The 27,578-nt window shown below is 36.2% G+C and overlaps 1 protein-coding gene across 1 annotated transcript; it reads left to right on the forward strand.

The window, feature by feature from the left end:
* The first annotated feature begins 2,181 nt into the window (after positions 1 to 2,181).
* LUM (lumican) lies at positions 2,182 to 10,160 on the forward strand. Its single transcript, XM_039240234.1, has 3 exons — positions 2,182 to 2,431; positions 4,793 to 5,678; positions 9,311 to 10,160. Exons 2-3 carry the CDS (start codon positions 4,814 to 4,816, stop codon positions 9,463 to 9,465), a joined length of 1,020 nt encoding a protein of 339 aa, XP_039096165.1. The 5' UTR covers positions 2,182 to 2,431; positions 4,793 to 4,813; the 3' UTR covers positions 9,466 to 10,160.
* Positions 10,161 to 27,578: the final 17,418 nt, after the last annotated feature.

Below are 27,578 nucleotides of genomic sequence, written 5' to 3' on the forward strand. Positions count from 1 at the left end.
GGTCACCATATTCCCCGTCATTTTTGCTGGCCTTAGTCACCGAGGGATTCTGTGGGCGGGCTGAAGGGGCAGCTCAATCATTTGAACATGGATATTGATAAAACCTCCAACGTCTATTGCCACAAATGACCTCAGTCCATTTGCCAGGGTGGAAAGCTCCCACCTCACCCAGAAGTCTGAAGTGTGGATGGGAGTGTGTTTGCATGTAAGTGTGCTACGTACAAGGAAAGACAGTACTGCTTAGGTTTTGTGTGTATGTGTGTGTGGGGGGGGGTTGCCTTTTTAAAAACTATTGTATAGTTAATATTTCAGCTCTCAACTAATATTATCTGTAGAATATTCCAAGTTGATTAAATTAACTGCTTTGTTGTAGCTCTATCTTGTCCAGGGTCTTCTCAGTGGATGAATATTTCAAGATTTTGCTTTTCCACTTATTTGTGAGGTGACTTTAGTGAATTATTTAGACTTTCTGAGTCTGCATTTCTACTTCTGAAAATGTGGTAACAGTAGTCACATGGTTTTTAAGGCATAAAACTTAAAGTAAAATATATGTGAAAATTCTGAGAATAAAGCATTGGATAAATTACACTCTGAGTAGTAATTTTATTTCTTTCTAACAGACTCAAGAAATGTGCTTTTAAGTTGGCAGCATCCAATTTATTGGTTTCCAAGAACAGATTTTATTAAAAAAAAAGAAAGTATATGTTGATATATCAACTTCACAATGAGGTAAATAAAATCTAATGCAGCTAAACTCTACTACAGATACCCCAACACATTTATTGCTTATTAAAGAAAAATCCTAGGTGTAGAGAGCTGGAATTTTTCAAACAAAATCTCAGACTGTAGAATTTGACACAATCTAATGCTTAGAATTATTTAACTATCTTCTTATAATGAACCACTTAATTATATATAATTGGTTTAGTTCTCTTTTTTTCTGATTTCTTGAAGTTTATTTCCTTTCTCTGTTACAAAACGAGGCCTTTCTATAATTTTCTTAAAGTAATAATAATGAAACATTATGCTGAGTTGATTTATCATTGTGTTGTGGTGTGTGTGTTGGATGTGTGTGTGTGTGTGTGTTTGTTATTTTCAAGAATATTATCTTTTGTTTTTTTAACAATTCCATGACAAAAACAAGGCAGTATTCCAGTATTAGTTTTTCAGGCAAATGCATTAATGGCCAGGGAGATTGAATAACTCCATGGGTCTCATAGCTAAAGGTGACACATTTTAGTTATTTTAAAAAGGGAAAATCTTACATGTGGCAATTTATGGTAAAATATTTGATTCTAAAAGTTCCTATAAACACAAGGAACTGAAAAATTTGCAGGTAAAATAAATCCTCTAAATACAGCTGATACAATCACAAGATGAAATAGGCAAGAACGGAATATATCACTCATTTGCTAAAAGCATGCATCAGGAACGGACAATTAAAGATGTATCAAACCAGGCCTTTGGGAGAGTACAACTTTGCATAACTTCTAGTTTTGGGGGAAAATACTGCTAGCATGCAACAAGAGAATGAAAGATTACTGCCTTGTGATATTTTTAGTGTACATTTTTTCACGTTCTTTTATGTTTTTTGGCATTAAGCTATAGAATACCATCCCCAAGTAAGGTTTTGGACGAATTCCTAAATTAAATCCACAAAATAAGAAACAGGCAGGACATTGCTGATTGGTTCCAGATCTGAATAACACAAAATGAATCCTCATAACATAAGAAATAAACGGGAAATGTTGATTTTACCTTTTATGTCAGTGCCTAAATGAAGCATTTTTCATATTTTAGAAATGAATGTAAGTTACCTCCCTGGCCTGAAATTAAGGTAGTCCAGGTAAATAAATATAAATTTCAAGAGTATGGGCAAAAAAAAAAAAAAAAAAAAAAAGATCTAATTACTCTGAAGACTCATTTGCATTTTCCTGAAATTATTTGTTGTGTTTATGATTTATGAGACCTTTAGATGAACCTGATGGTTGGTTGAGAGAATAGCACCTAATTGTTCCCACAGCTCCAGAGAGAAAGAGCTAGCTTTGCAAGAGAACTGATCCTACAGGAGATGTCTCATTTGCAACAGGACTCAGTTCTTGGTTCAAAGCTATGGTATTTGGGCTAGTGAAGCTTGAATCTCTCTCCCATTCCATAGGGAATGAGCTGGGCAGTCCTTGCTCCCCACGTCCACCTGCACTTCGTTAGAGAGCAAAGGCTCACATGCCACCACCCCACAAGATCCCCACAATGACATAACTCCATGCAGAGACTGGCGTGACTGGGCTGGGTTTCCCCCCCTTCAGCTCTTGTATCACTAAGAATCTGGCAGCCAGTTCCGTCCTGACAGAGTGCACAGCATATATTGGTGGATTCTTGTCCATAGTGCATCTGCTTTAAGAATTAACGAAAGCAGTGTCAAGACGGTAAGGTAAGTGCTGTTTTAACTATAGCACTGGGGAGGTCGGCTGTTGGGGACAGTGTTTATTGTAACAGGAACAGAAAAGATCCCAGAGCAACTTTGCCAATTGCTATTCAACAGCAAATCCACAGTTTTGAGCATTTACTTTCACATTTTGCTTAACATGCTTTCCATGATTTATGGATTTGAGATAAATTTTATAAAGTATATTTTGTGCTGCTTGGCAAAGGAAGTTATACAAAGTTTCAAAATTGTAATGAGACAGTATTTAAAACTGAACATAATAAAAGAGTTTGGCGTTTAAAATGTTTGTTATTTTATGCTAATTACTGATGTATGTTAGTGCTGTTAGAACCTCATTTTGAGGTGAAGAAAGTCCATTTCAATTAGCATTCAAAATATTTTGCAATAAATATATTGTTCTAATTTGTTACAATTGACAAGGAACATGTTATAAAATGTGAGCTAAAAGACTTAGGTATGAATCACTTACTTCTATTTTGTTAATTTTAAAGATTTGTTCTTTGGATGTATGTCTTAAAAAAACATGTTTTAAGCAAATTCTGGGAAAGACGATTTACTTTTTGAGAAAAGCATTTCCTCCATAGCCACAGGTATTTGGAAAAAAAAACTGGGGAAAAAGCAAAGTGTGCTTTTGCCTCATAGTGGAGTCATTATATGGTTACAAACTCTCTTTGAATTCAGAGCCCTTGTTTTTACTCTGCCAAAAAGTATGGAAGCATTTTTTTTCATTACTATCCAAGACTCATGTTATAGTGACCATGACTGTTTCAGTGTATACTCAGTTTAAACAAGGTGGAGGCTTCTTAATGAAGCAAGACAAATCTTTACAACATTAACATATTGTAACTTAAAAGAATCCTATAATTACATTAACACGGTGTAATTGTTCTCATGGCCAAGCCCTGTCAGCTAAATTAAATAATGCTATCGTAAACTTAAGGAATAATTTCCAGAGACTCTGGCTACATGTTACATTATGTCAGCTATCAGAGTGATTCCAACAGCTTTTTTGAGGGTTTTATCTGCTAAAATAAAGTAATTCAAGTTGAAGCAAAGAAACGATGTCTCCATTTCTGATACTAAACATTCCTACTTATCCCAATTGATCTAGATACATAAGCTTGTACCATTTCTCACAAGAAGATATATTATTCTATGACATCTAGTGGAATGTGGATCCTGCTACACATTATGATTTCCCTCCCAGAGTTACCCCTCAGCCATAACTCTCCACTCTACAAAAGTCCAACTCTTTACCTAAACTGCTAACCCTCTATTTCCCCAAGCAATTGCAATACACCTTATTGAACGTCACCTTAGAAACATGTTCATAGGAGAGGATCACTGTTACAGCTTATTTTTAATTTATATTCTCAATTTTGTCCTTTCCTACACGGTTCCAAATGCCACTCTTCAATGCAGACTTTCCTCAGTTCTACCTCTTTTCCACTTCCATGCTGTGAGAGCATTAAAATCCAGAGAAGTGAGCCATGCCTTTCTAAATTTTGGCATGAATAAGGTAGAGAACTGGTAAAGTATTAAGAAAGGACAATTTTAATTCAAAACTGGAAAATAATAGATGTTTTCTACCAGTTGGATATCTTTACAGGCTTAATTACTTTTTGAATCTGTGACATTTCCCTGATTAATTAAAATTAATTTCTAAAACGAATACACTAAATATTAATTTCAAAACACAGTTGTGTAATGTGCCTAAAAGTACGGAATGTCAAAGACAAGTCAAGATAATAATCACACACACATACACACCCACCACGAATTCTGTCCCTCCTCCTCAGAATCAACAATACTCAGACATTTTTAAAGGAATGTACCCCCTCTCACATACACATAGATAAGAATAGCTTTCCTTCAGGCAAAACCACAGATTGCCCATGTTCCCAGCGAGGGTCTTCTTAATGAGACATTTTAACGATGGTGAATGGTAGGGTACAGGGTACAGCTTACAATTGTCTTTTCATTTACAGTTTTCTGGTTTTGAAGGATGTTCGGAAGCAGTGTACTAACATGGGAGCTAGTGGGCACCACCCAGAAACCTATTGCAGGAAGGCATTTAGTTAAGGAAGGACTAGAGAGATTGTTGGGCCTGGCTCGCCCAGAAGGGGGCGCATGTGTATGTAATCTGACCTGAAACCTACTCCCCACCCAGAAGAACGGGTACATCCTCCTGATGGTTAAATACAGATTTAAAAGACATCATTAGGTGCTCTAAAAATACTATAAAATAATAAAACACACATTTGTTAATGCATTTAACGTTGCAAATCCAATATCCTTTTCCTGAAAGTATACTGATTTATAAATAATATGTTTCACTTTGTTTAGGAGTCAAAGCATTGCCCAAACATGAATCCAGGTGTGTTTATTCTCCTCCTGGCATTAACTGGTAGTGCCAGTGGTTATTACTATGATGATTATGATTTCCCTCTATCAATTTATGGGCGATCATCACCAAACTGTGCACCAGAATGTAATTGCCCTGAAAGCTATCCAACAGCCATGTACTGCGATGAGCTGAAATTGAAAAGTGTGCCAATGGTGCCTCCTGGAATCAAGTATCTCTACCTTAGGAATAACCAGATCGACCATATTGATGAAAAGGCCTTTGAGAACGTAACTGATCTTCAGTGGCTCATTCTAGATCATAACCTTCTAGAAAATTCCAAGATAAAAGGAAAAATTTTCTCTAAACTGAAACAACTTAAGAAGCTGCATATAAATTACAACAACCTTACAGAGTCTGTGGGCCCACTCCCCAAATCTCTGGTGGACTTGCAGCTGACGCACAACAAGATAACGAAGCTTGGCTCCTTCGATGGACTGGTGAACCTGACCTTTGTCCACCTTCAACACAATCAACTGAAAGAGGATGCTGTTTCAGCTGCTTTTAAAGGTCTTAAGTCCCTCGAGTACCTTGACTTGAGCTTCAATCAGATGTCCAAACTGCCTTCTGGTCTCCCAGCATCTCTTCTAACTCTCTACTTGGACAACAATAAGATTAGCAACATCCCTGATGAATATTTCAAGCGTTTTAGTGGACTGCAGTATCTACGTTTATCTCATAATGAACTGGCCGACAGTGGAGTACCTGGGAATTCTTTTAACGTATCATCCCTGCTTGAGCTGGATCTCTCCTACAATAAGCTTAAAAACATACCAACTGTCAATGAGAACCTTGAAAACTATTACCTGGAGGTCAATGAACTCGAAAGTAAGTAGAAAGCTGTGCCTGTACTTGACTGGTGTTTCCTCAAGTTTTTACATGCCTGAGCTGTGCAGCATCAATATAGTCTATGGCTCCATTAACAAAAATGAATAAAAATGCCAATAAAATATTTATCCCTTTAATTCAAATAGAGATGAATTCTAGCTCAGTTATTTATCCAATGTTTGGCCTTTCTTTGGAGTGTCCAGATCAGAAACCATTAAGCTTACAGAACTTAAATACTAATTTCTTCAAATTTGATATTTTGTGCTAATACCTGTTGGTGTGTTAGCTCTTGATATTTGCTTTCATTTGTCGCTGTCGTGATTTAGATTTCTGTCCTACATTTATTTCTTGGCAAGTTCTAGTTGGGGGAGGAACAAAGAAGCCCAGAAGAGGGATGGCCAACAGAGGCTTTCAAATGTCCCTCCTGCTTATCTCCAGAGCAGTTCACATATACTCATGGTCTCCTCTGACATCTTTACTTGGGGCTCCATATGTTACTCTACTGTCATTGACCATCATTTACCCCTGTCATCTGTATTATGGTGTGTCTGGTCTTCACAGTGTTCTTAGGAAGATGGTGAGGAAGATTAAGGAGGGAAGGAATAGGGGCACCTCAGTGGCTCGGTTGATTAAGTGTCTGACTTTGGCTCAGGTCATAATTCATGGTTCATGAGTTCAAGCCTTGCATCAGACTCTGTACTCACAGCTCCAAGCCTGGAGCCTGCTTCGGATTCTGTGTGTCTGTCTCTCTGCCCCTCCCCTGCTTGCGCGCACTCTCTCTCTCTCAAAGATAAATAAACATTGAAACAATTTTTAAAGGAGTTAAGGAATATAATGAAGGTTCAGAATATTTTTTAACAGTATGAAAGATCTCCTTATTTTATACACAACACTTAACCTCATTTGATTTTCTCAGTTTTTCTCCTTTCCTTCTCCTGTCGTAATTGTATATTTTTTATTTATCTTCTGAGTAGGAGTTTGACCTGATCCACTTGGGCTGTTTATGTATTCTTTAGGTCTTCTGGGACATTTATCAATTAAATCCATACAGATTCGGGTGGGAAATTGAAATTCGCCATACTTCACCTTATTCTTTAACAAAGGCTGGTAGAAGAGTAAATGTATGGTTCATGAACAAAGTTGTTTAAATAAACAGTCAGGTGGGAAAGCTTTATTTACTTATAAAACAATCGTACCTGCAAATTAATCTATTGAAACTGAACATCTTTATACCACGAAAGTTGGTTCTTTTGTCATATTGGATAAGGATTTGACATTTCCACCCAAAAAATTATAGTGTGATTTATTGATATGATACTTTGTAATTTTGCAACAATTTTGTGTAACTGCTAGTAGGGTTGGGGTGCTTTCAAGAAGGAGACCATGACCATCAGCTCTGAAATGCCACAGATCCTTTCTTATGCCTGAAAATCTTGCTTGTTATATTATACAGAGTAAAGTTATCATAGCTGAACCCTTACAGTCATTTCCAGTGGAAAACTCATTCTGTAGCAATATATGGTCCCATGGTATAAACATTGGCGGTCAGGAGGAAAGATACTCAGACATCCCAAAATGCTAATGGGATTTAAGAAATTTAAGGGCTGAAGAAACCCATTAAATTTGGTTGGTGGAGTCTATCCATGTGAGTGGAACTACCTCATACTCTGAGACAAGAAAGGGAAGACATACAGATGCAGGAACATCTGGGAGCACAAAGATGAGTATGAGTACAAGAAGGAAGAGGTGATATAGGAGATGAGGAAGGTGGTCTCTGGAGGAAATGTTAGTAGTCACTCAGTGTCAAGCTGAGCTGGAATCCACACAGAACAGTCATTTGAAAATGCGTGTTTAGTTACTTTTATTCCTTTCTCATCTTTCACATTTAGGTATATCCATTTCAAGTGTTCTTGTTGTTTGATTTTGCATGTATGCAGTTCAGCTTTTTGCTACAGGATAATTATGTATAGTAATTGTCCACATTCTCTTAAGACACAAAAAGCTCCTTATGTGTTTCTAATATTAAGAAATAAGCAGTCTAGGAGTATTTATCATATTTCAAGCTTGCAACTTTAACCTTAATCTAGTCACAGATTTTCCTAAGTTGGAAAAGAGGGCAAAATTCAAATACATCAGGGGCTATTTAGCACATTTAGTGTGCTAGTACTGAGTGCAAAGTTGCTTCCATATCATAATCACTTCAATCTTTATGTAACACCGTGTGATAGATACATTATATAGCTAATAAGATCAGATAAATGTTCCAAAGTTACCCAGATGATAAATGGCAGAGATAGAAAACTAATATAAGCCTAAACCCACGTTTTTTCCATTGCTCCATGCTTTCTCAGAGGTAGTTACCATAAGATTCCTGAAATTTGATGAATTATTTAAAGATAACATCTTAGTGGAAAAAACAGTGTGGTAAGCCCCACTGAAGTCGTCATTAACTAGAATTTAAGAATGAAAGAAAATAACAACAAAGAGAACCAGATACTTTAATCAGAATAGACTTGAGCAATAGGCATAGGCATTTTCTATGAACACACATAGATCATGAAATCTAAGAGCAGCCTCAGTTTCCACTCAAAACTAAATCAGTTTTTCATTTGTGGCAGCTTTTCTTCCACAGAAGAAAAGAACATGAGCTCTGATCATGGACATTCTGTGATTTGCTTTTGGCTTTGGAGTTTTGACTTATTGTCATGAAGAGTGGTTGTTGGAAAACTCCTCAGAGGTCATGTAGTCCCTTATTTTAAGTTGCAAAACCCAAAGATGCTTATATTGGCGAGGTTGCTCACACAACAGCACCAACTTTAGATTTCCTCAGCTAGACTAAACATTTCAAAAGAGTGCTCAGATAATATGACACAGTAATTGAATGGCTTTTAAAATCCAGTGTTTCTAAATCCAGAAGTGATAATTAATAAGTACTCTTCTTGCAAACATTCAACTGAATGTCCTGATCTACCATGTTTTCTTAACTTATTTTATTTTTTATTTATTTTTAATTTCTAAAAATATTCATTTTTGAGAGAGAGAGAGAGAGAGAGAGAAAGAGTGCATGAGCAGGGGAAGGGCAAAGAGAGAAGGAGACAGAGAATCTGAAGCAGGTTCCAGGCTCTGAGCTGTCAGCACAGAGCCCGATGTGGGGCTCAAACCCATGAACCATGAGACTCTGATCTGAACAAAAGTCAGACCCTTAACTGAATGAGCCAGGTGTCCCAATTTTATTATTTATTTTAAGAGAGACAGAGACAGCATGAGCAGGGGTGGTGAAGAGAGAGAGGGACATAGAGAATCCCAAGCAGGCTCCATGCTGTCAGCACAGAGCTAGATGCAGGACTCGAATTCATGAACCTGTGAGATCATGACCTGAGCAGAAACCTTAAGAGTCAGAAGCTTAACCAACTGAGCCACCCAGGTGTCCCTCTACCATAAGCATTCTTTACTGAATATTGCTATGTCATTTGGTAGCCAGAAATACTTCTGTAGCAGTTTCAAATTCAAAGATCCATCAAATAAGTGGGAAGGAGTCCTAGGAGACACTGTTATGGATTGGAGCTTTTTTTAAGGGATCACTTCTAGCCCATGTACTAAAAAACTAATGGACATTTTCTATTAATTTCCAGAGTTTGAAGTAAAGAGCTTCTGTAAGATCCTGGGACCACTATCCTACTCCAAGATCAAGCATTTACGTTTGGATGGCAACCGTCTCACACACACCAGTCTGCCACCTGAGATGTATGAATGTCTACGTGTAGCAAATGAAATCACCGTTAATTAATATCTACAAATTCCAATTCTAATGAGGTGGATCCTGGAGCAACATTTCATGGTTACGTTTGTGTGTCTGTGTGTGTCAGTTTTCATAGTATTCATTTTTTGTCACTGTTTATTACTTTCACAAATTATAAATTCTAAGGAAAATGTTTTGTAAACATTTTACCACTTTTTTTTAAAGAAAAGATGAAAGGCAGGCCTATTTCATCACGAACACAGACACAGACACACACATAGACGATCAACTTATGCTTTATTTGTAAATTTAGTGTTTTCTACATCTCTACTGTCAAAAGTTGTGCAGAGTCTTCTACTGGAAGTAGCCCATGGAAGTCAGCCCAGCATTATAATTCCTAAATATGAACTCAATGTGCCAAAAAGCATGGGCTACCCATGTATGGATATTTAGTGTCTTGAACCGAATTATCTCAGTATTCAAATTCAATTTTCAGGTTTGTTTAGCTAAAAAAATAGGTGGTAAAATTTTGAGACCAATGATTTTGCAAAATACTAGACCAAATTCAAGAAGCCCCATACACATAAAGTGATATTTTTAGTATTAAGGATTTATATGGTTACTTATTGAAACTTTTCTTTTCTAGAATTATTTTTTACTCTAAGTCATGTGTATGTTTCTTTTTAATCATTTGCATGTTATGTTTAACAAGCTAATAGCAAAATAAAACACAGCAAATGGCATCACTGTGTTTTCTTTTGAAATTCATACCTCTCATATATAAAATAATGGATAAAAACTTTACAGATATCTTTAGCCTGCAATATTTGACTTATGTTGAATAGAGCTTTTCACTATATAAATTGTCTGCTTCTAGCATCCATTTGCAAACAGCTTTGAAACACATCTTACAGGATGTACTTAAAGGGGTGCAGATCCCAATTTCTGTTCGTCTTGGGGGAGGGGATTCTCCCCACTGAGTAATTCTCTGGACACCAACTGAGTGTCCTACAATCCTACTCGATTTTGACCCTGTCTACCTAGAGTCAGATTTCACAGGTCTTACTAGACTTCCCACACCCCCATGCGTCTGATGCCAATCCCAAGCCCAGGTCATTACCTGTACATCTGATCAACTGGCTCCAAATCAGAGGCTCCTAAGACTCCCTCCTTGGGTACAACTACTTTGCTAGAGTGGGTCATAGAACTCAGGAACTCTGTTTACTCACTAGATTACCAGTTTCTTATACCCGGATATAAGTCATTAATAGCCTGATAGGAGAGATGCACAAGGCAAGGTGTATGGAAGGCACACGGCTTCCACGTCCTCTCCAGGAGCACTGCTGTAACCAAACCTCCACAAATTCACCAATCCAGAAGCTCTCTGAACCCCATTGTTTTGTGATTTTATGGAGGCTTAGCTACACACACAGGACTGATTGGATCATTAACCGTTAGCAATTGAACTCAATTTCCAGCCCCTCTCAGCCCCCTGGAGGTAGGAAGGGGGCACTGAATATTCCAACCCTTTAATCACATGGTTGGTTCTCCTGGCAATCAATCCCCATTCTTGGGTTATCAAAGTGCTTTCCAAAAGTCGCTTCATCTGGTAACAAGGGACAACTTTATTATTCTTAAGAAGGGGAATACCAAATATTTTAGGAGCTTGAGCCAAGAACCATGGACAAAAACAAGATATATTTAAAGAATATATTTTGGTCATCTGAACGACCAAATATGTCTTTTATGTAACTCACATTATCAGAATTCTTAAATCTCAAAGCTTCCTTGGATATTTAACATTATTTCCATTACTGTTGGTTTTGATGATTTATATGCAATGATATTCTATTAAACAAGAAACTGCTATAAGATCTCAGAAATCACTGCTTGGTTGTTAAGCAAAAGTGGTGGACAACTCCCAGGACTGTAAACATGAATGTATATAAATGTTTTGAAAATGAGACTTTAGAAAATCAATTTATCTTGAAGCCAATACATTTGCAATAACAGAATCCAGGCTTTCTGTATTATGGATATTCATGGTTCTTTACAATGGGAAGTAAAAGGAAAAATAATTTCTGAGAAATAACTTTTTTATCCAGTTAACAGTAAGGAATATATCTGGGGGCAAATATTATGCAGTCAAAAACATACTTGACCCATAGGAGTACATATATAGCCTCAGTTGTATCTAAAACAAAAGAAGCATCTCTCTAAAGCATTCTATGTTTTAACAGAACATTTTTAGTGAACTATACCTTATGGCAAAACAGCCTATCTTCAAAAGAGCGTTATCAGTAAAGATTGAGTTTGACTGGCAGATGTGTGAGATATATATTAGATTAGGTACACTGTAGTTTTGATTGTCATGTCGTTTCTACATAAAGATAAGCTGCTTAAGCCGTGACTGTACTCTCAAGCCATTTCTTGGTATGAACTTAAAAATTTTATTTTTCTCCCAATTAAACTATAATATAGAAGAAATAAAACTATATGTTTCCTGGCCATATCTATAAAAAAGTCACCATTGATCTTTGAAACATACTCTCAAGTAGGTAGTAGGGAATGCACCATAAATTCTCTTTTAGAAAGAGTGTTATAGACTTACATGAATTTTGTCTCCATATCACTTAGGGAAAACATCTTGTCAGCTGGCAGTCTCTATCTTTGAAAGCTTTTGATTTATCTCTATCCAAAGTCATATGTTATTCTTAAGCCCAAAAAAAGCAAAACTATAACTTTTAAATGGCAACTGCCTTTGTAGTTGTGGTTGGTTGACAAGGACCAAATTAAGCAACATGACACTTTGATGTAGAAGCATTTGGGGAAGGCACTAGTTAGATACTATTTTAAAACAGCTCCCCTTTCTAGAGGCCAGACCCCATCCATTCAGGGCAGAGGTGGAGAAGAGATGCTTCCTGCTTGCTTCTTCACTCATTGTGGCAGCCCTACAGAAGAAAGAATATTGGAGACTCTCTTTGTCTTCTCTTTCCTCATTCCCTCACTGCCACTCCAGCAAGGGTAGTGTTTTTCAACATGATATAGTATAATCAGCATGATGAAATACTTTTCTAAATACAGATTACCAGACACAATGGTTCAGATGTACAGACCCAGTAAATTAAACAATGTAGGATCCCACATTTTTAAAGAACATACATGATGATTCTTATACTGATGATCAGTGATAAACATCTTTAAAAACAATGGCAACAGTGTGATCAAGACATTGAACTCCCAAACAGTTAAAAAACAGAAGAGTCCTTTTTACTCCGGAAGCAAGACAGAAAGAAGCCTGTTGTTAGGAATATACATACACGAGAATAAATATTACTTTTCTTGTTTTCTGATTCATTTAAGTTCTCTAACCATCAGTTTCTTCAAGTGTAAGCAAGGAATTAAAAATACTAACTCCATAAAGGTATGATGAGACACTTCTGCTGTCCAACTAATTTGAGAGTTACTTTGCCATATCCTTCTTGTCTGCCTATGGTCCTTTCTCTCCAGAATGGCTGGTACTTGCTTAAGAGAGATAGCTCAGAATTTAGTTGATTAAATTTTCAAAAAACATACCAGGAGAAATGCTCACAAACAGGGTGAATTTAAAATAGGAAGTTCTCTCAACTGTCTCACTAAAAACAAAGATTCTGATTTTGTGTTTTCCTTGATAAACAACCCCATAAGTGGATTAAAGCAATAATGCATATGGGTTCTTTCTTTCCTCAGATTGATTCACTGGAGAGTTAACTATAGACCCCGATTTGGGAGGAAAATGGAAAAATGAGAACTATTCCCCTTTATTCTCAACATCTCCCTTTGAAGATCAGGACTAGGTCATGCCTTTATGATGAAGGAGAACTAGGATGCGCTCAGGCTTTGAGGTTTGTAAGGAATTATCACGCCTTAATAAGTACAGAAAACACAGATGGATGACAGACCACTGAATGAGCCAGAGGAATGTTGATTTCTTAGTTAAAAGTTCTCCAACTGGTAATAGCTGTTTTCAGAAACACAGGAGAGTTGAAAAGGTTCGCTTTACAAAAGGCTATGGATTTATTTCCTTGTGATCTTTTAAGTTTTGGGTTCCGGTTTTTTCTATAGCTGTAATTTTATCATAATGATGGCCTTAGATTTTTTTTTTTTTTGGTTGGATTTTGCAACCATCACACATACTTGCTTCACATTTTGCTCGCAAGTAACAGAAAATACTCATTTGGTTTAAAGTGAAATTTAAAGGCGCTTTACAAATGGAACTAAATATGTATATAAAATAACAATGCTATAGAAGCTAAAGAAGTCATGTGACTTCTGTTCTACAAAAGAGAATGCATTCCATGTTTTAAGAATATAGATTGTGTCTCAGATAAACCCCTTTTTAGTCTCACTGCCACTGCTTTATTTTAAGATTTGCTCAATTTTCAAGATTCTCACGTTTTACCTAACTTCATCAACCATAATGTGACCAGTGTAAATTTTCTAACACCTAAACCTGGTCTCTTATTGTTTACCTGCTTAAAAGTACATAATGATCCACCATCATTTTTCTATTCTCTTTTTATTTTTAAATTTATTTATCTGGGAGAGGGAGAGAGAGAGAGAGAGAGCAAGCACAAGCAGGGGAAGAACAGGGAGAGAGGAGAGAGAGAATCCCAAGCAGGCTCACACTGCCAGCAAGGAGCTGGGTGCCGGGCTCCAACTCACCAGCCATGAGATCTTGACCTGAGTTGAAGTCAGTCGCTTAACCAAATGGGCTGCCCAGGTCCCCCTATGTGTCATCATTTTCAAGATGTGATCTAGGCTCCTCAGTACAGCATACCAGGATACCAAAGTTTTATTGTGGTCTGGTCCTTGGTTATCTCTAGAGGCTTATCTCTTATCAGGCTTTGCCAAGCTTTGCCATGTACCATATGAAATCAGCTGATATTGCAACCATACTTACCAGTTTATAGTTGGTTTTATTCTGGTGTGTATAGAAACGTGTCCTTTCTTCTTAGAATCTCTTTATGCTTCTTCTATTTGAGCATACCTACACAACTTTCAAGACTCAAACTACTCTGTTTCTTTCCCATAAATTCCTCTGAACTTTCTCAGAGAGAATGTATATCTTTTATCATGAAAAGAAAATCCTTTATCATAGAAATGAAAATTAGTTTTTGTTTTTTTTTTTAATTTTTTAATTTCCATTTTTAACTTATTTTTAGGGAGAAAGAGGGAGAGAGAGAGAGAATTCCAAGCAGGCACTGTACTGTCAGCACAGAGCCCAACGTGTGGCTCGAACTCACGAACCATGAGTACATGACCTAAGCTGAAACCAAGAGTCAGACATTTAACTGACTGAGCCACCCAGGAGCTCCAACAAATGAAAATCCTTTATCAAAATTTTGTGCTAGAATTAATGACTTTCCCTGCTATGTCTCCATGTGTACTTTTTTGTTAGTTCATTCAACAGATAGTTTTTGAGATTCTACTCTGCTCCAGAAATGGGTTAGGTGTTAGGGATTCAGCAAAACAAGACCACACGTTCCTCCCTAATTAGCCTTCAAAAAGAAGTCAGACAATAGCAGAATAACATGTACTTCATGACTTAATGTCAGGTAGTGATAAGTGCTATGAAAAAAATAAATAAATAAACTATGTGAAGGGATAAGAGGATGAAGAAGGAGGGTGATTTTTTTTTATTGGCTAAAGAAAGACATTCTAGGGAAAAGACTTAATTGCAATAACAATATTTACTTAAATTTTATTATGTATTAGATACTTCAGGGAATGCTTTTTATATATTTCGCTCAAAAAAAAAAAAAAACATACCTATACAATACATTCCTCCTTAACAGGGGAGAAAAAGCAGATTGTAAGGTCAGACATATTTTAAGTGTTTTATTCCTCAAGTGAGACCAGACCCCTAATGCCAGAGTGCGTGCTCTAACTCAGTAAGCTCCCATGGTATTAAGAGGTGCTTAGATGTGTTTACGTGTGTGTCTGTCAATTCCCTCTTCCCAGTCCTGATAAAACTCAGGGCCTGGTGGTATGTTCTGAAGTTGTGGTCTTTGAATAGTTACTGAAATCAAATGGCGATGAGGAAGAACAAATCATGAAGGCAGTCTTGAGTCAGGCCTTTGCTGGCGAGCTCCACTACAATTGCTTCCATTTTGGTCTCTTTGACTTTACATAAAATAGTTCAGTTTACTTTCATTCATGGGGATCATCCATTTCTCTCTATTAAATCTATTTTGAATAGAATGTTTTCTACTTTAAACCCCAAATATTGGATATCTAATCTGTCAATAACATTTCTATTTTTTTTTAATTTTTCATATTTTTTCATCTAGTCTGTCAACAACTTTCTGGCTAGATTTTCAAAATACATTACAAATCTGACCATTCGCAACTACCAGTCCAACCCACTGCCATCTCTCTTCTGAGTTAATGCTACAGCTACCCAGTGGATTTCAAAGAGGATTCAAGAGCTCAAACACACAGTCTATTTTCAAGCAACAGCCAGGATGGTCCTTGGAAAATATGTCAAGTTATTCCAACTTAAATAACTAAAATATCTTCTCATCACATGTAAAACTTGAAGCTCTTACCAGAACCTTCAAGGTCTTTTTCCCGCATCACTCTTCTTGACCACTTCTCTCCAGCTACACTGGTATCCTTGTTCCTTGCACACACTAAATATATTCTTATTTAGTTCAGGTTTCTTGGACTTGTCTCAACTGTGCCCCAACTTTATACAGTTTATTTTCTTACTTAATTCTGATCTGTTTAAAATCATCTGCTTAGAATGAACTTCACTAATCACTTCATATAAAAAAAAGGACACTTTTTTGTTCTCTGTCCTTTCCTTTACTTTATTTATGTATTTATTTATTCATCCATTTATTTATTTGGAGAGAGAGAGTGCACACAAGTAAGGTAGGAGCAAAGAGGGAGAGAATATTTTAAGCAGGGCTTAAATACCCCCAGCCCCCAGCACAAAGTCATACACAGGGCTTGAGCTCATGACCCTGGGATCATGATCTGAGTCAAACTCAAGAGTCAGAGGCTTAACTGACTGAGCCACCCAGGCGCCCCTAGTTTTTTTTAGGACATGTTAGAGTTTGGCATTTTATTATGCACAATGTATCTATGGATGTATTTATGTCCCCACAATTAAAAGTAAATACTACAAAGGCAAAAAATCTTGCTCTCTCCTCCCCAAACTCTATCTCAGAATGGCTATGTATGGATTTCAATAAATTCATGTTGAAAAAATAAAACACTTCCTATGTGCATGACACTCTCACCCAGATGTATTCATTGACCCGTCCTCACAACCTAGCATGCATTATCATAATTGTAAAACTGAAACTGAGTGTGGGGATGAGCACTGGGTGTTATATGGAAACCAACTTGACAATAAACTATTTGTAAAAAAAAAAAGAACAAAAAAAACCAAAAAAACCCCTGAAACTGAGGATATAAAACTACCAGTTAATATTGCATTGCTATTAAAATGCAGAGATAAGGCTCACACATAAGTTTTGTTGTTTTTATTGTTAAAGTTTCCCAAAGATCAGTGTTCTTGCTTATAATACTTTGTGATATAAAATGGAAAAATATCGGTTGAATGATGACAGAGTCAACTGTTGTAATGACTTTATCCAAAAGGCTGAGCAGTAAATTGAACCATAAAAAGTCCCTTAAAACATTCCAAAACCCTTGTTCTTGATCTTGCCAGTTTATTTCTATTTGGAAGATTTTTTGTTTTTAAATATATGACAATGAATAATTTTTGTTTTAATATTCAGTATCTTAAGTAGTGTAGATATTTTAAGAATCTTTGATTTTTTTTATTTTTTTTAAGGTTTTTTTTATTTATTTCTAGGAGAGAGAGACAGCATGAGCAGGGAAGGGTCAGAGAGAGAGGGAGTGACAGACTGAAACAGGCTCCAGGCTCTGAGCTGGCAGTCAGCACAGAGCCCGACGCGGGGCTCGAACCCACCAACCGCGAGATCATGACCTACGCGAAAGTCGGATGCTTAACCGACTAAGCCACCCAGGTGCCCCTCTTTGATTTTCTTAAAGGTGACAACAAGGTAGGCACCAAAATAGAAAATGGACCAATGTAACTACATCAAATTTAAAAAAATGTCTGCATGTCAAAAGAAACAATCAACATAGTGAAAAGGCAACCTATGGATTAGGAGAAGATAATTGGCAATTACATATCTAATAAGGGGTTAATATTCAGCATACATAAAGAACTTCTGCAACTCGCCAAAAACATAAACAATAAAATCAAATAACCCAATTAAAAAATGGGCAAAGGAATACACATTTCTCCAAAGAGGACATACATATAACCAATAAGCACATATAAAGATGTTCCACATCAGTAATCATTAGGGAAATACAAATCAAAACCACAATGAGACACTACCTCACTTCCATCAGAATGGTCACTATTAAAATAACAGAAAATAGGGACGCCTTGGTGGCTCAGTTGGTTAAGCATCTGACTTCGGGTCAGGTCATGAACTCATGGTCTGTGGGTTAGAGCCCCACGTCAGGCTCTGTGTTGACAGCCAGCTCAGAGCCTGAAGACTGCTTCAGATTCTGTATCTCCCTCTCTCTGACCCTCCCCAGTTCACGCTGTTTCTCTCTCTTTCTCAGAAATAAATAAAACATTAAAAATAAAAAATAAAATAAAATAACAGAAAATAGTAAGCATTGTCAAAGGTGCAGAGCAGTTGGCACCCTTGTGCACTATTGGTAGGAATGTAAAATGGTGCGGCTGTTATTCAAAATAGTATGGAAGTTCCTTGTACAATTAAAAATAAAATTACTATATTTCCTGTAATCCTACTTCTGGGTGTATATCCAGAAGAATTCAAAGCATAATCTTGAAGCGATGCTTACACACCTATCTTCACTGTAGGTGTGTAATTCACCTACACTTATTCACAATAACACATAAGTGGAAGCAACCCAAATGTTCATCAACAGATGAATGGTTAAAGAACATGTGATGAATACACACAATATATATTACACAGCCTTACTAAGGAAAGAAATCTTGTCACATGCGATAGCATGGAAGAACCTAGAGGATGTTATGTGAAGTGACTAAGCCGGTCAGAAAAGGGCATATGAAATATGATTCCATTCATAAGAAATGTCAAGGGTGCCTGGGTGCCTCAGTGTGTTAAGTGTCTGACATTTGATCTCAATTGAGTCACAATCTCCCTGTTGGTGGGATGGAGCCCCACATCCGGCTTTGTGCTGACAGTGCGGAGCCTGCTTGGGATCCTTTCTCTTCCTCTTTCTCTGTCCCTCCCCTGCTTGCACACTCACTCTCTCTCAAAATAAATAAATAAACTTAAAAAAATATATAAGTGGGAAGTTTTGAAGAATGCTATAAAATAAAGATAAGATAGAAAACAAAAAATGAGATTCAGGTTAAGGAAGCTAGAATAAGCATTTTTAACTAGTTCTAATAGGGGACCAATAAAGAGAGAATTGAGAATGCACTAGAAGAAATATTGAAAAAAATGACAGCTGAAAATTTTTTCTTAACTGATAATTCAATAATCCAGGAGGAAAAAATGGCTTACAAAGGAACATCAGTTAGAATGATTTCCAAACACACACACACATACACACATACACTAAAGGAAGTCAGGAAGATAATGGTATAATGTCTTTAAGCACTTTGAGTAAACAATTGAAAATAAACAGTTGACTCTTGAATAACATGAGTTTGAACTGTGTGGGTCCATTTATACATGGGTATTTTTGTTTTGTTTTGTTTTTCTTTTTTTGATAAAACAGTATAGTACTGTAAATGTATTTTCTCTTATGATTTTCTTAATAGTGTTTTCTTTTCTCTGGCTTCCTTTATTGTAAGAATGAAGTATATAGCACATATAACCTTCAAAGTATATGCTAATTGATTGATGCTAGTGATGCTTCAGCTATTAGTATTTAAGTTTTGGGGCATTCAAAATTATACATGGATTTTCCGCTGTGCAGAAAGTTGGGGCCCCAATCCCAGCATTGTTCAAAGATCAACTGTATATTTGCAAAAATTAGTTTCAAACAATTTCAGAATAAAACCACATTATGGTTTACCAACTAGGAAATTATAAAGAATGATCTTCAAGGAGAAAATTAGACAAAGTAAATGACAAATATTTGGTAAATAAAACATTGCAAGGATCCAATTATTTTTTTAATGTTTTATGTATTTCTGAGAGAAAGAGAGAGAGAGTGAACAGGGGAGGGTCAGAGAGAGAGGGAGATACAGAATCTGAAACAGGCTCCAGGCTCTGAGCTCGTTGTCAGCACAGAGCCTGAGGCAGGGCTCGAACCCATGAACCATGAGATCATGACCTGAGCCGAAGTCTGATGCTCAACTGACTGAGCCACCCAGGCGCCCCTGTAAGGATCCAATTATAATTATTATATCTAACTTGTGTATTTTTTAAAGGATTATAGAAATATTACATATAATTAATAAATACAAATAGATAAATTAGGAAAAGTAAAATAAGTGAACATGTTTTGATTCCATTTATCATTGGTGGGGAGGTTAGCATATTATTTCATTTTATTTTGCCTAAAGTAGTTCTGTCTAGTAAAATTTTAAGAGTAAGAGAAATGATTACAGTGTATAGATTAAAAGCTAATATAGGTTTTCAAAGTCGGCTAAGAAGAAAAAGATTCTATTTCTCAAAATTAAAGCTGACAAAGGAAAAAGAAAAACATTTTTTTAATGGAACAGGCAGAAATATAAAGGTAAAATGGATGAATTGAATGGCAGTATATCAGCACTCACAATTACAGCAAATTTATCAACTAAAAAGATACATTTTTCATAATAACAGAAAAAGTAAAATGTAAAAGGTAAAAAAGAGATAAAATTCATCATTAGCATGAAGAATTTCACACTATCACAACCAAAAATTTAATATAACAGAAAAAATATAATAGTTTTAAATATATTTGCAACTATTGATGATATTAAAATATCCATATAAAAATAATATAACTATCGGAGGATACAGAAAAAATTGAAAAGCATTGTGTTAGATTTCAAAAACACTTCTTTAAATTGTTAATATTCAAACAAATAAAAGTCAGCAAAGATATAGAAGATAGAAATACAAAATCTGGAACATTGATTAATAGAATATTCTATATTCAAAAATTAGAAATTAACATTCTTCTCAAGTTCAAATAAAGCACTTAAGAAATTGATTTCATACTTGGTCACAAGGACAAATTTCAAAGAATAGGTAACATATAAGCCCCATTCTCAATTCACAAAATACATAAGATGTTGACCAAAAAAAAATATATGCATAATTTAAATATAGTTGGAAATTAAGAAATCAGTCTAAAACTATCTGTGGACCAAAAAAGAAATCAGAATAAACCTAAAGATATAATATAAATATTAATGAAAATAATGTATGTCAAAGTGAATTTGAGTCCATGATATTAGTAATTCAAATATAACCCTGTTACTGAATTAGAAATTGATGTTCAGTTCAAATAAGGATAATTTCCTTTAAAATATAGAAAGAGGAATAAGGAAAGATATTACTTCTATTCAATAGTTTTTTGACAACATGGCAGCATAATAGAAAACGAAAGATGGAATTCATTAAAAATTAACAGAAGAGGGAAAATACTCTAGATTTTTACAGGTCATATAATTGTCTACATAGAAAACATAAAAGATTCTTCCAGATACATTATTAGAAAAAAGAGAAAGTGCTACTTATTTTCTCACTGAATCTCCGGAGCCAATACCGTTCCTTTATATTCTGTGATGCTGGGCATGGCTCCCACCAAACTATAGTTCCCAGGTGCCCTTGCCTGCAATGGTTAGGCAGAGAGATGTTAGAAGAAAAGTGAAAGGTGGAAGAAGAAGAAAAGAAACGGCTAATGTAGGTGTTGTTGTTGTTGTTGTTGTTTTGAACTTGACAACAGCTTCGAAAATACATGTAGAAAAGCAGTGGACCACGAACAACTAAGACACGCATGATGGCAAATGATGAAGTACTTGCCTAACTAAAAGGCAACATAAATTTGTAATAAGATAGTGTGGTATTGAAAAAGAATAGAAATACTGACCAATAGGATAGAATATAAAATATGTAACTATATTCACATTTATAGAAGAATGTGATATATGAAAGACACATTGCATATCATTATGGTCAATTAAAATAACTGGAAAAATTGATAATCCACAAGGAAAGAAAAACTTAGATCCTTCATTTCACATACAAAAATCAATTCCAGATAAATCAGAAACTTAAATGTGAAGCACAAAAAATTAGGATGATAGATGAATATATTTCTGAGGTGGAGTCAGGAACAATTATTCAAGATGAATCATTAAAGAAAAGATTGATGAACTTGACTATGTCATTAGTGAGACCCTCTGTTCATCAAAATGTATTGCAAAAAGAACTGAAGAATAGGCAGAAACTAAGAGAAGATAATTGCAACGTACATAACCTACAAGGGACTAATAACAAGAATAAAATAAAACATCTCACCACATCTGGGAAAGAAAAAGGCAGATGTTCCAATTTAAAATGGACCTGACTCTTCAGGTTTAGGTTTGACCTAAACCACTGTGACCCCCACTGCCCACTCCCCCAAAAAATTTTAAAAAAATGTTCAGCTCACTAGAAATTAAGGAAACAAAAATAAAAATGATAGAATAGGTTTAAAAAATAGTCATTTTGACTATTCAGTTGTCAAAAATTAAGTCTGACAATTTAAGGGTTGGAGGAGATGTAACCCTTCTTATTCCTTAATGGTGTGAATGTAAATTGGTACTACTCAGGTAAACAATTTGGCATTATCTTGCAAAGTTGAATGCTCTTTCATCTTATAACCCAGTAGTTCCCTTTCTACAGAGTTTCTTTAGCCTTAATATGCATATAATACAGCAGAGACCTTGGTAAATTGCAGATTTTCAGGAATGAGCCAGGATTTCTTGTTTCTAACAAGATTCCAGGTATATTTCAGGCTGCCAGTCAGCTTACACTTCAAGTAGCAAGGTAAATCCAACATGAACCTTCCATATGCACAGAGAGATGTACATAAAATATCCAAAACAGTCTTTTAAAAGAAAAAGACTGGCAATTTTGCAGTAATAGAAGAATTAATAACAGATAGTGCCTAGTGGAATGTTATATTGTAGTAAAAATGAATGAACTTTGGCTCCACACAGCAACATAAGTGAATCTTGGTAAAAGAATATTGAATCCAAAAGCAAGTGTGATATAATTTTTATGAAGTTCAATAATAAGTAAAATAAGCAACTATATTGATTAAGCATAAACATATGATATGAAATTATGAATTATGAAAATAAAATATAATCAACACACATTTCAGGACAATGGTTTTTATAGTGGGAGTGATCCATAGAAGGATAGCATAAGGACCAGAAAATAAGAAAATGGAACTTACTGGAAGCATTCTACTTCTTGGCTTGTATATTATACCCATGAGTATCATCATGTTACAAAAAATTAATTTTAAAAATTAATAAAGTTAATATATACCTAATCTAACACTATATATTACATATATAAACATATCTAAAAATACCTAATAGCATATAGTTCAGTACTTCATGTATCTTAACAGATTTTATCTTCTCAATTCCCCTGTTCAATAGATATATCATAAAATTACAAATTAAAAAACTGAAAAACAGAGAGGTAAGGTAACTTGCCTGGGTTTGCACAACTAAGAAATGGCATCCAGAGGTTTCTCGAGACAAAAGCCTAGAGGGCATGCTTGCTTTTTCTTTTACTTTCATATCTCACATCCAGTTCTTCAACAATTTCTAATAAATATGCCACCAAAATTTATCCCAAATGTGTCCATTTCTCTCCATTTCCACCTCTACCTCAGGCCCAGTGCAAGCTTCAGTTATCTGGCTATAACATCCTCAACATTTCTAACTAGTCTTTCTGCTACCTCTCTTATTCTCTCTTACGACTTGAATCATGCCTCTCCACAACTCATGTGTTGAAGTACCAACCCTTACTTTCTCAGAATAACAGTACTTGGAGGTCTTTTTATAAAAATAGGGTCCAAAGGCAACACTCTCTAACACCTGCAGCATTGTACCTGTCACACTTCCAAAGCTAGCCCCTGGGTGAGTGATTTTGCTTTGTGCACCAATAAATCATTGACAGACTTGTGTTGGGTAGTACCCCAAGAAGCTTCCGGGTGAAAGTTGCTCAGACTAGTAGAGCCCTTGGCTTGAAATCACCTAATTTAGAGATTGTCTGGTATTCCATTCTCCTTTGGGTTTCACCTGGATTCCCTCTCCACATCAATTCAGTTGTAAATATTGCTGAGAAAAGATGAGGAGGAAGATTAGGGAGATCACTGCTCTGCTAATTACAGTTGGCCAGTGTCAAATCTTTTCATAGTTCTAGTCCCCAGACAAACATATGGACTGAAAATCTGGGCAATTCTTATGGGACGTCAGCGTTTTGTTGATAGGAACATGGCTTTTCTTCTCTTTGGTTACTTAAACTACAGTTTCCAAGATTTTGCAGTCACTTTTTAGAATGTGTCAACTTGCTGGAAAAGAGAAAAATCCATCTGGCTTCCCATTTCTATGCTTTGGCATTTTCCCAGAAAAATTCTGGGATAAAGGTTTTATTTCAAAAATTTTAAATGGCCTTTAGCCCATAGTACAACCCTCTTGATTCTACATTTATTATTAAACTTTTACTGGTTAAGAATACAATGACCTTTATTTGTCTAAGATAGAAATTACAAGTATGACTTCATGTCTATTAGGATGTATAAGGAGGTATTCAAATGCCTTAGCCTTGAAAATGTCAAAAAGTTGTTCAAATTCTGAAGCAAGACTTGCTCTAAGCAGGATTTTCTTTTTAATTAAAAGAATAGGAAATCAAATGCCATTTGCTAAACTCTTTGGTCATGGCTTAGATATTAAAATTTAGATCATTTCAATCTCATTGAGTACCTAGTAAACAGACCTCAATCTATTTCTCAGAAAAGGCTGCCATCTATACAAATCAATGACCACACTCTCAGGAGCTGATATACCCACTTAAATTATTTTCCAGATATGGATCTTAAATGGCCTTCAGGGAAAAGTCCCTTGATGATTACTTCTAATTTCAGTTGATGACCACTTCCATCGCTGTCCCAGCTCTTGGTAAGGTTGGAGTTTCCTTATTATTAATTCTGTCTCAGGTATTTCTGAGGTTGTACTTCCTTTCTCCCCCTAAAATCATTTTTACCTTATTCTATTTGTCTCAATCCACTATTTGAGATATTAAGTTAAAAAGGTAATAGCGTAAAAAAAAAAAAAACCTAAAGGTAAGCTAACAAATGCCAACAAGTAATTCTAGAGCAGTTTTAGCTTACCTTTTTGCAATAGCTGTAGTTTTAAATATTCTCAATTTCAAACAGGACAACCATTGTAAATTTGCCTTAATCTCTAGCCTTTCTTTATCCTTCCCCAGGCGTAAGAAACAAGTGGACTTAGATTTCACTCAGACTTTGAAAAAGCAATTGGAGATACACTTCAGTGCTATTTGTAACCATGATAGATGTCCCCATTCTTAGTACCAGAGTAGACTTTCATTTTTGCACTTTTTTTTCTAAACTGTATCTAATTCTTTCTTTGGAGGTGAAGTATCAGGCAGCAATCTGCCAAATAATTCTTTTACTGTAGAAGTAAAATGCCTTCTTTGTTTCTTGGGTAAACCCATCCAGCACCTGCTGAGCTGAAGAATTCGATATGTAAATTCCAGTAGCCTAAGTCCAAGATCTCCCTCCCTGAGAGGATGAGAATGTTTACCTTAAGATAAAAGAGTCTTCTCTCACTTGCACTTTTTCCATCTCAAGTTTAGAATGGGGATAAAGGTTTGATTATTTATCTGGAGTGTAAGGTTTGGTGATGGGTTCCCTTCCCTCCACCATCCACTTCCCCCTCCTTTTTCGTCTCCTTTTCCTTCTCTTTCTTCCTCACCAAGGACCATACATAACCTAAGCTGTGGCAACAGACACAAACAACATTGATAAAATAAATACTTGAATTTCTACAAACCACCCAAATGCCTTTCTTAAAAAGTCAACAATTTTACTCAAAATCCTCATGTAATTATCTCTTTTAATAATCACAAGAATTCCATGAAGTAAATCCTATTTTTATTTTATAAACCAGAAGTGTGAGGCTCAGGGAATTTATATTAACCAACCAAATTCTCACTAATCGTAAGTTTTGCAGTTGAGACTTAAACCCAGATCTATCTTATCCAAAGATTACGAACTATTCTGTAGATACCATTACCAATTTTTGAAAAGAAGAAAATGAAGAGGTTTCTGACCAGGTGGTTTTACAGAGCAGAAAGGGCGCCCAGCAGGGAATAAAGAGGTCTGGGTTAGAGTCATGTTAGTTATGCCACTAAGCACCTGGATGAGTGATTGCTTTTTTGATCACTGATACCGTTACAGATGAATCAAGAGAACTGGAATAAGTAAGTCCCCAGTCTCTAAAAGTTTTTAATGTTTACTTATTTTTGAGAGACAGAGACAGAGCATGAGCAGGGGAGGGACAGAGAGAGAGATGGAGACACAGAATCCAAAGCAGTTTCCAGGCTCTGAGTTGTCAGCACAGAGCCCAGTGTGTGGTTTGAACCCACGAGTCATGAGATCATGACCTGAGTCAAAGGAGAATGCATAGCCGACAGAGCCACCCAGGAGCCCTTATAAGTTCCTAGCCTTTTGGGTGCTGAGATTCGGTGTTTTTTAATTGATTCAAGGCCACAGAGCTCGACTTTGGGATCACCAGGTATGTTAATTGTCTAACTCAGTCTTTTTCCTGTTAGGCCTCCTTGAAGAGCAGAAGATAGGGACACAGGCACCCCAGGCAATTGGACACATGCCACCTGAAAAGGAAGCAAAATTGGCCTTTGGCTCCTCCTGAGTTTTGTCCCTTTCAGCATTTCTCTCTAGTCCATGGTTTCCAGACCACTCACTTAATCTCCAGTAGTTTTATCGTACCTGAAGGCCCCTTACAAATACTCAGGGGGACACCCCAGGCAGAAAATAATCTCTTAAATTCTCCTCCATTCTTATATTCTTAAGAAAAAATATGTTCCTCTGTTTTGTAGATACAAATTGGCTCTTCTCTTTGCTTCATTCAAAGGCCTGGTCCATAACACTTACTCATTTTCAATGACCTCACCCCTACGGAGCCTCCTCACCCTCACAATATACTCCCTCTGCCTCATCTGGTCACAGTTGATTCTATTGTGACCGGAGATGAGTCCATAATATTCTCTCCCCCGGGAACTGAAACCTTCGAGGGACACACAGAGATGAATGTGGTCATCTCAAGGCTGTGACTTCAAGACAGAGTCCATCAACTCCCCGGGTGGAAGCCTGTGGGTGTTTTTTTAGCAGTTTCCTTCTAAAGCTGTAAAATGTTCATGTGTTACATAATTGCTTGTTGGTTTTTTCTCTTCCTTGCTTTTTCAAATAACCCTGGTATCTTCCTAATTAATCTACTTCTATGCTTGTTTGTTTTTTTAACTTTTTAATGTTTATTATTGAGAGAGAGAGAGAGAGAGAGCCAGGAGGGAGGGGCAGCGAGGGAGAGACAGAATCTGAAGCCGACTCTGTGCTATCAGCACAAAGTCCCACATGGGGCTCCAACTCAGGAACTGTGAAGTCATGACCTAACCATGATCCCACTCAACAGACTTAGCTCTTCAGCACCCCCTTCTATGTTTAAATTCTATGTAACTCAAAGAACCATAAGTTGATTTAGAGTGATTTGCCTCTTTCAGATACTTATAAAATGTTACCTTGCTCAGATTCCTTTAACTGAATTCTGAAACCTTTTGACAGATCTTCTCCCATGCCCCCACCCCTCCACTTGTCTCTACATAACATATATTTTATTTATTTTCATTCTCTAATTGTTTTATTCCTAGTAGAATAGAAGTTCCATGGAAGCACATACTTGAGTCTCTTATGCCCAATGCTCTATTTCCAGGGCCTAGAGGAGCTCCTGACACATACAAATTGCTTAGTAAATATTTCCTGGATATGTGGGCATTTATGGGACTGGATTTTTGGAGATAGTT

This window comes from Hyaena hyaena, unplaced genomic scaffold (assembly GCF_003009895.1).
Source record: "Hyaena hyaena isolate Hyena2069 unplaced genomic scaffold, ASM300989v1 scaffold_170, whole genome shotgun sequence".
Taxonomy (NCBI): domain Eukaryota; kingdom Metazoa; phylum Chordata; class Mammalia; order Carnivora; family Hyaenidae; genus Hyaena; species Hyaena hyaena.

What these genes read in the sequence shown, in the direction of transcription:
- LUM (XM_039240234.1), top strand. Translation starts at nt 4,814, where the DNA reads ATGAATCCAGGTGTGTTTATTCTCCTCCTGGCATTAACTGGTAGTGCC. An exon ending in GGAGGTCAATGAACTCGAAA is followed by an intron (nt 5,679 to 9,310) that starts GTAAGTAGAAAG and finishes ATTAATTTCCAG; the next exon opens with AGTTTGAAGTAAAGAGCTTC.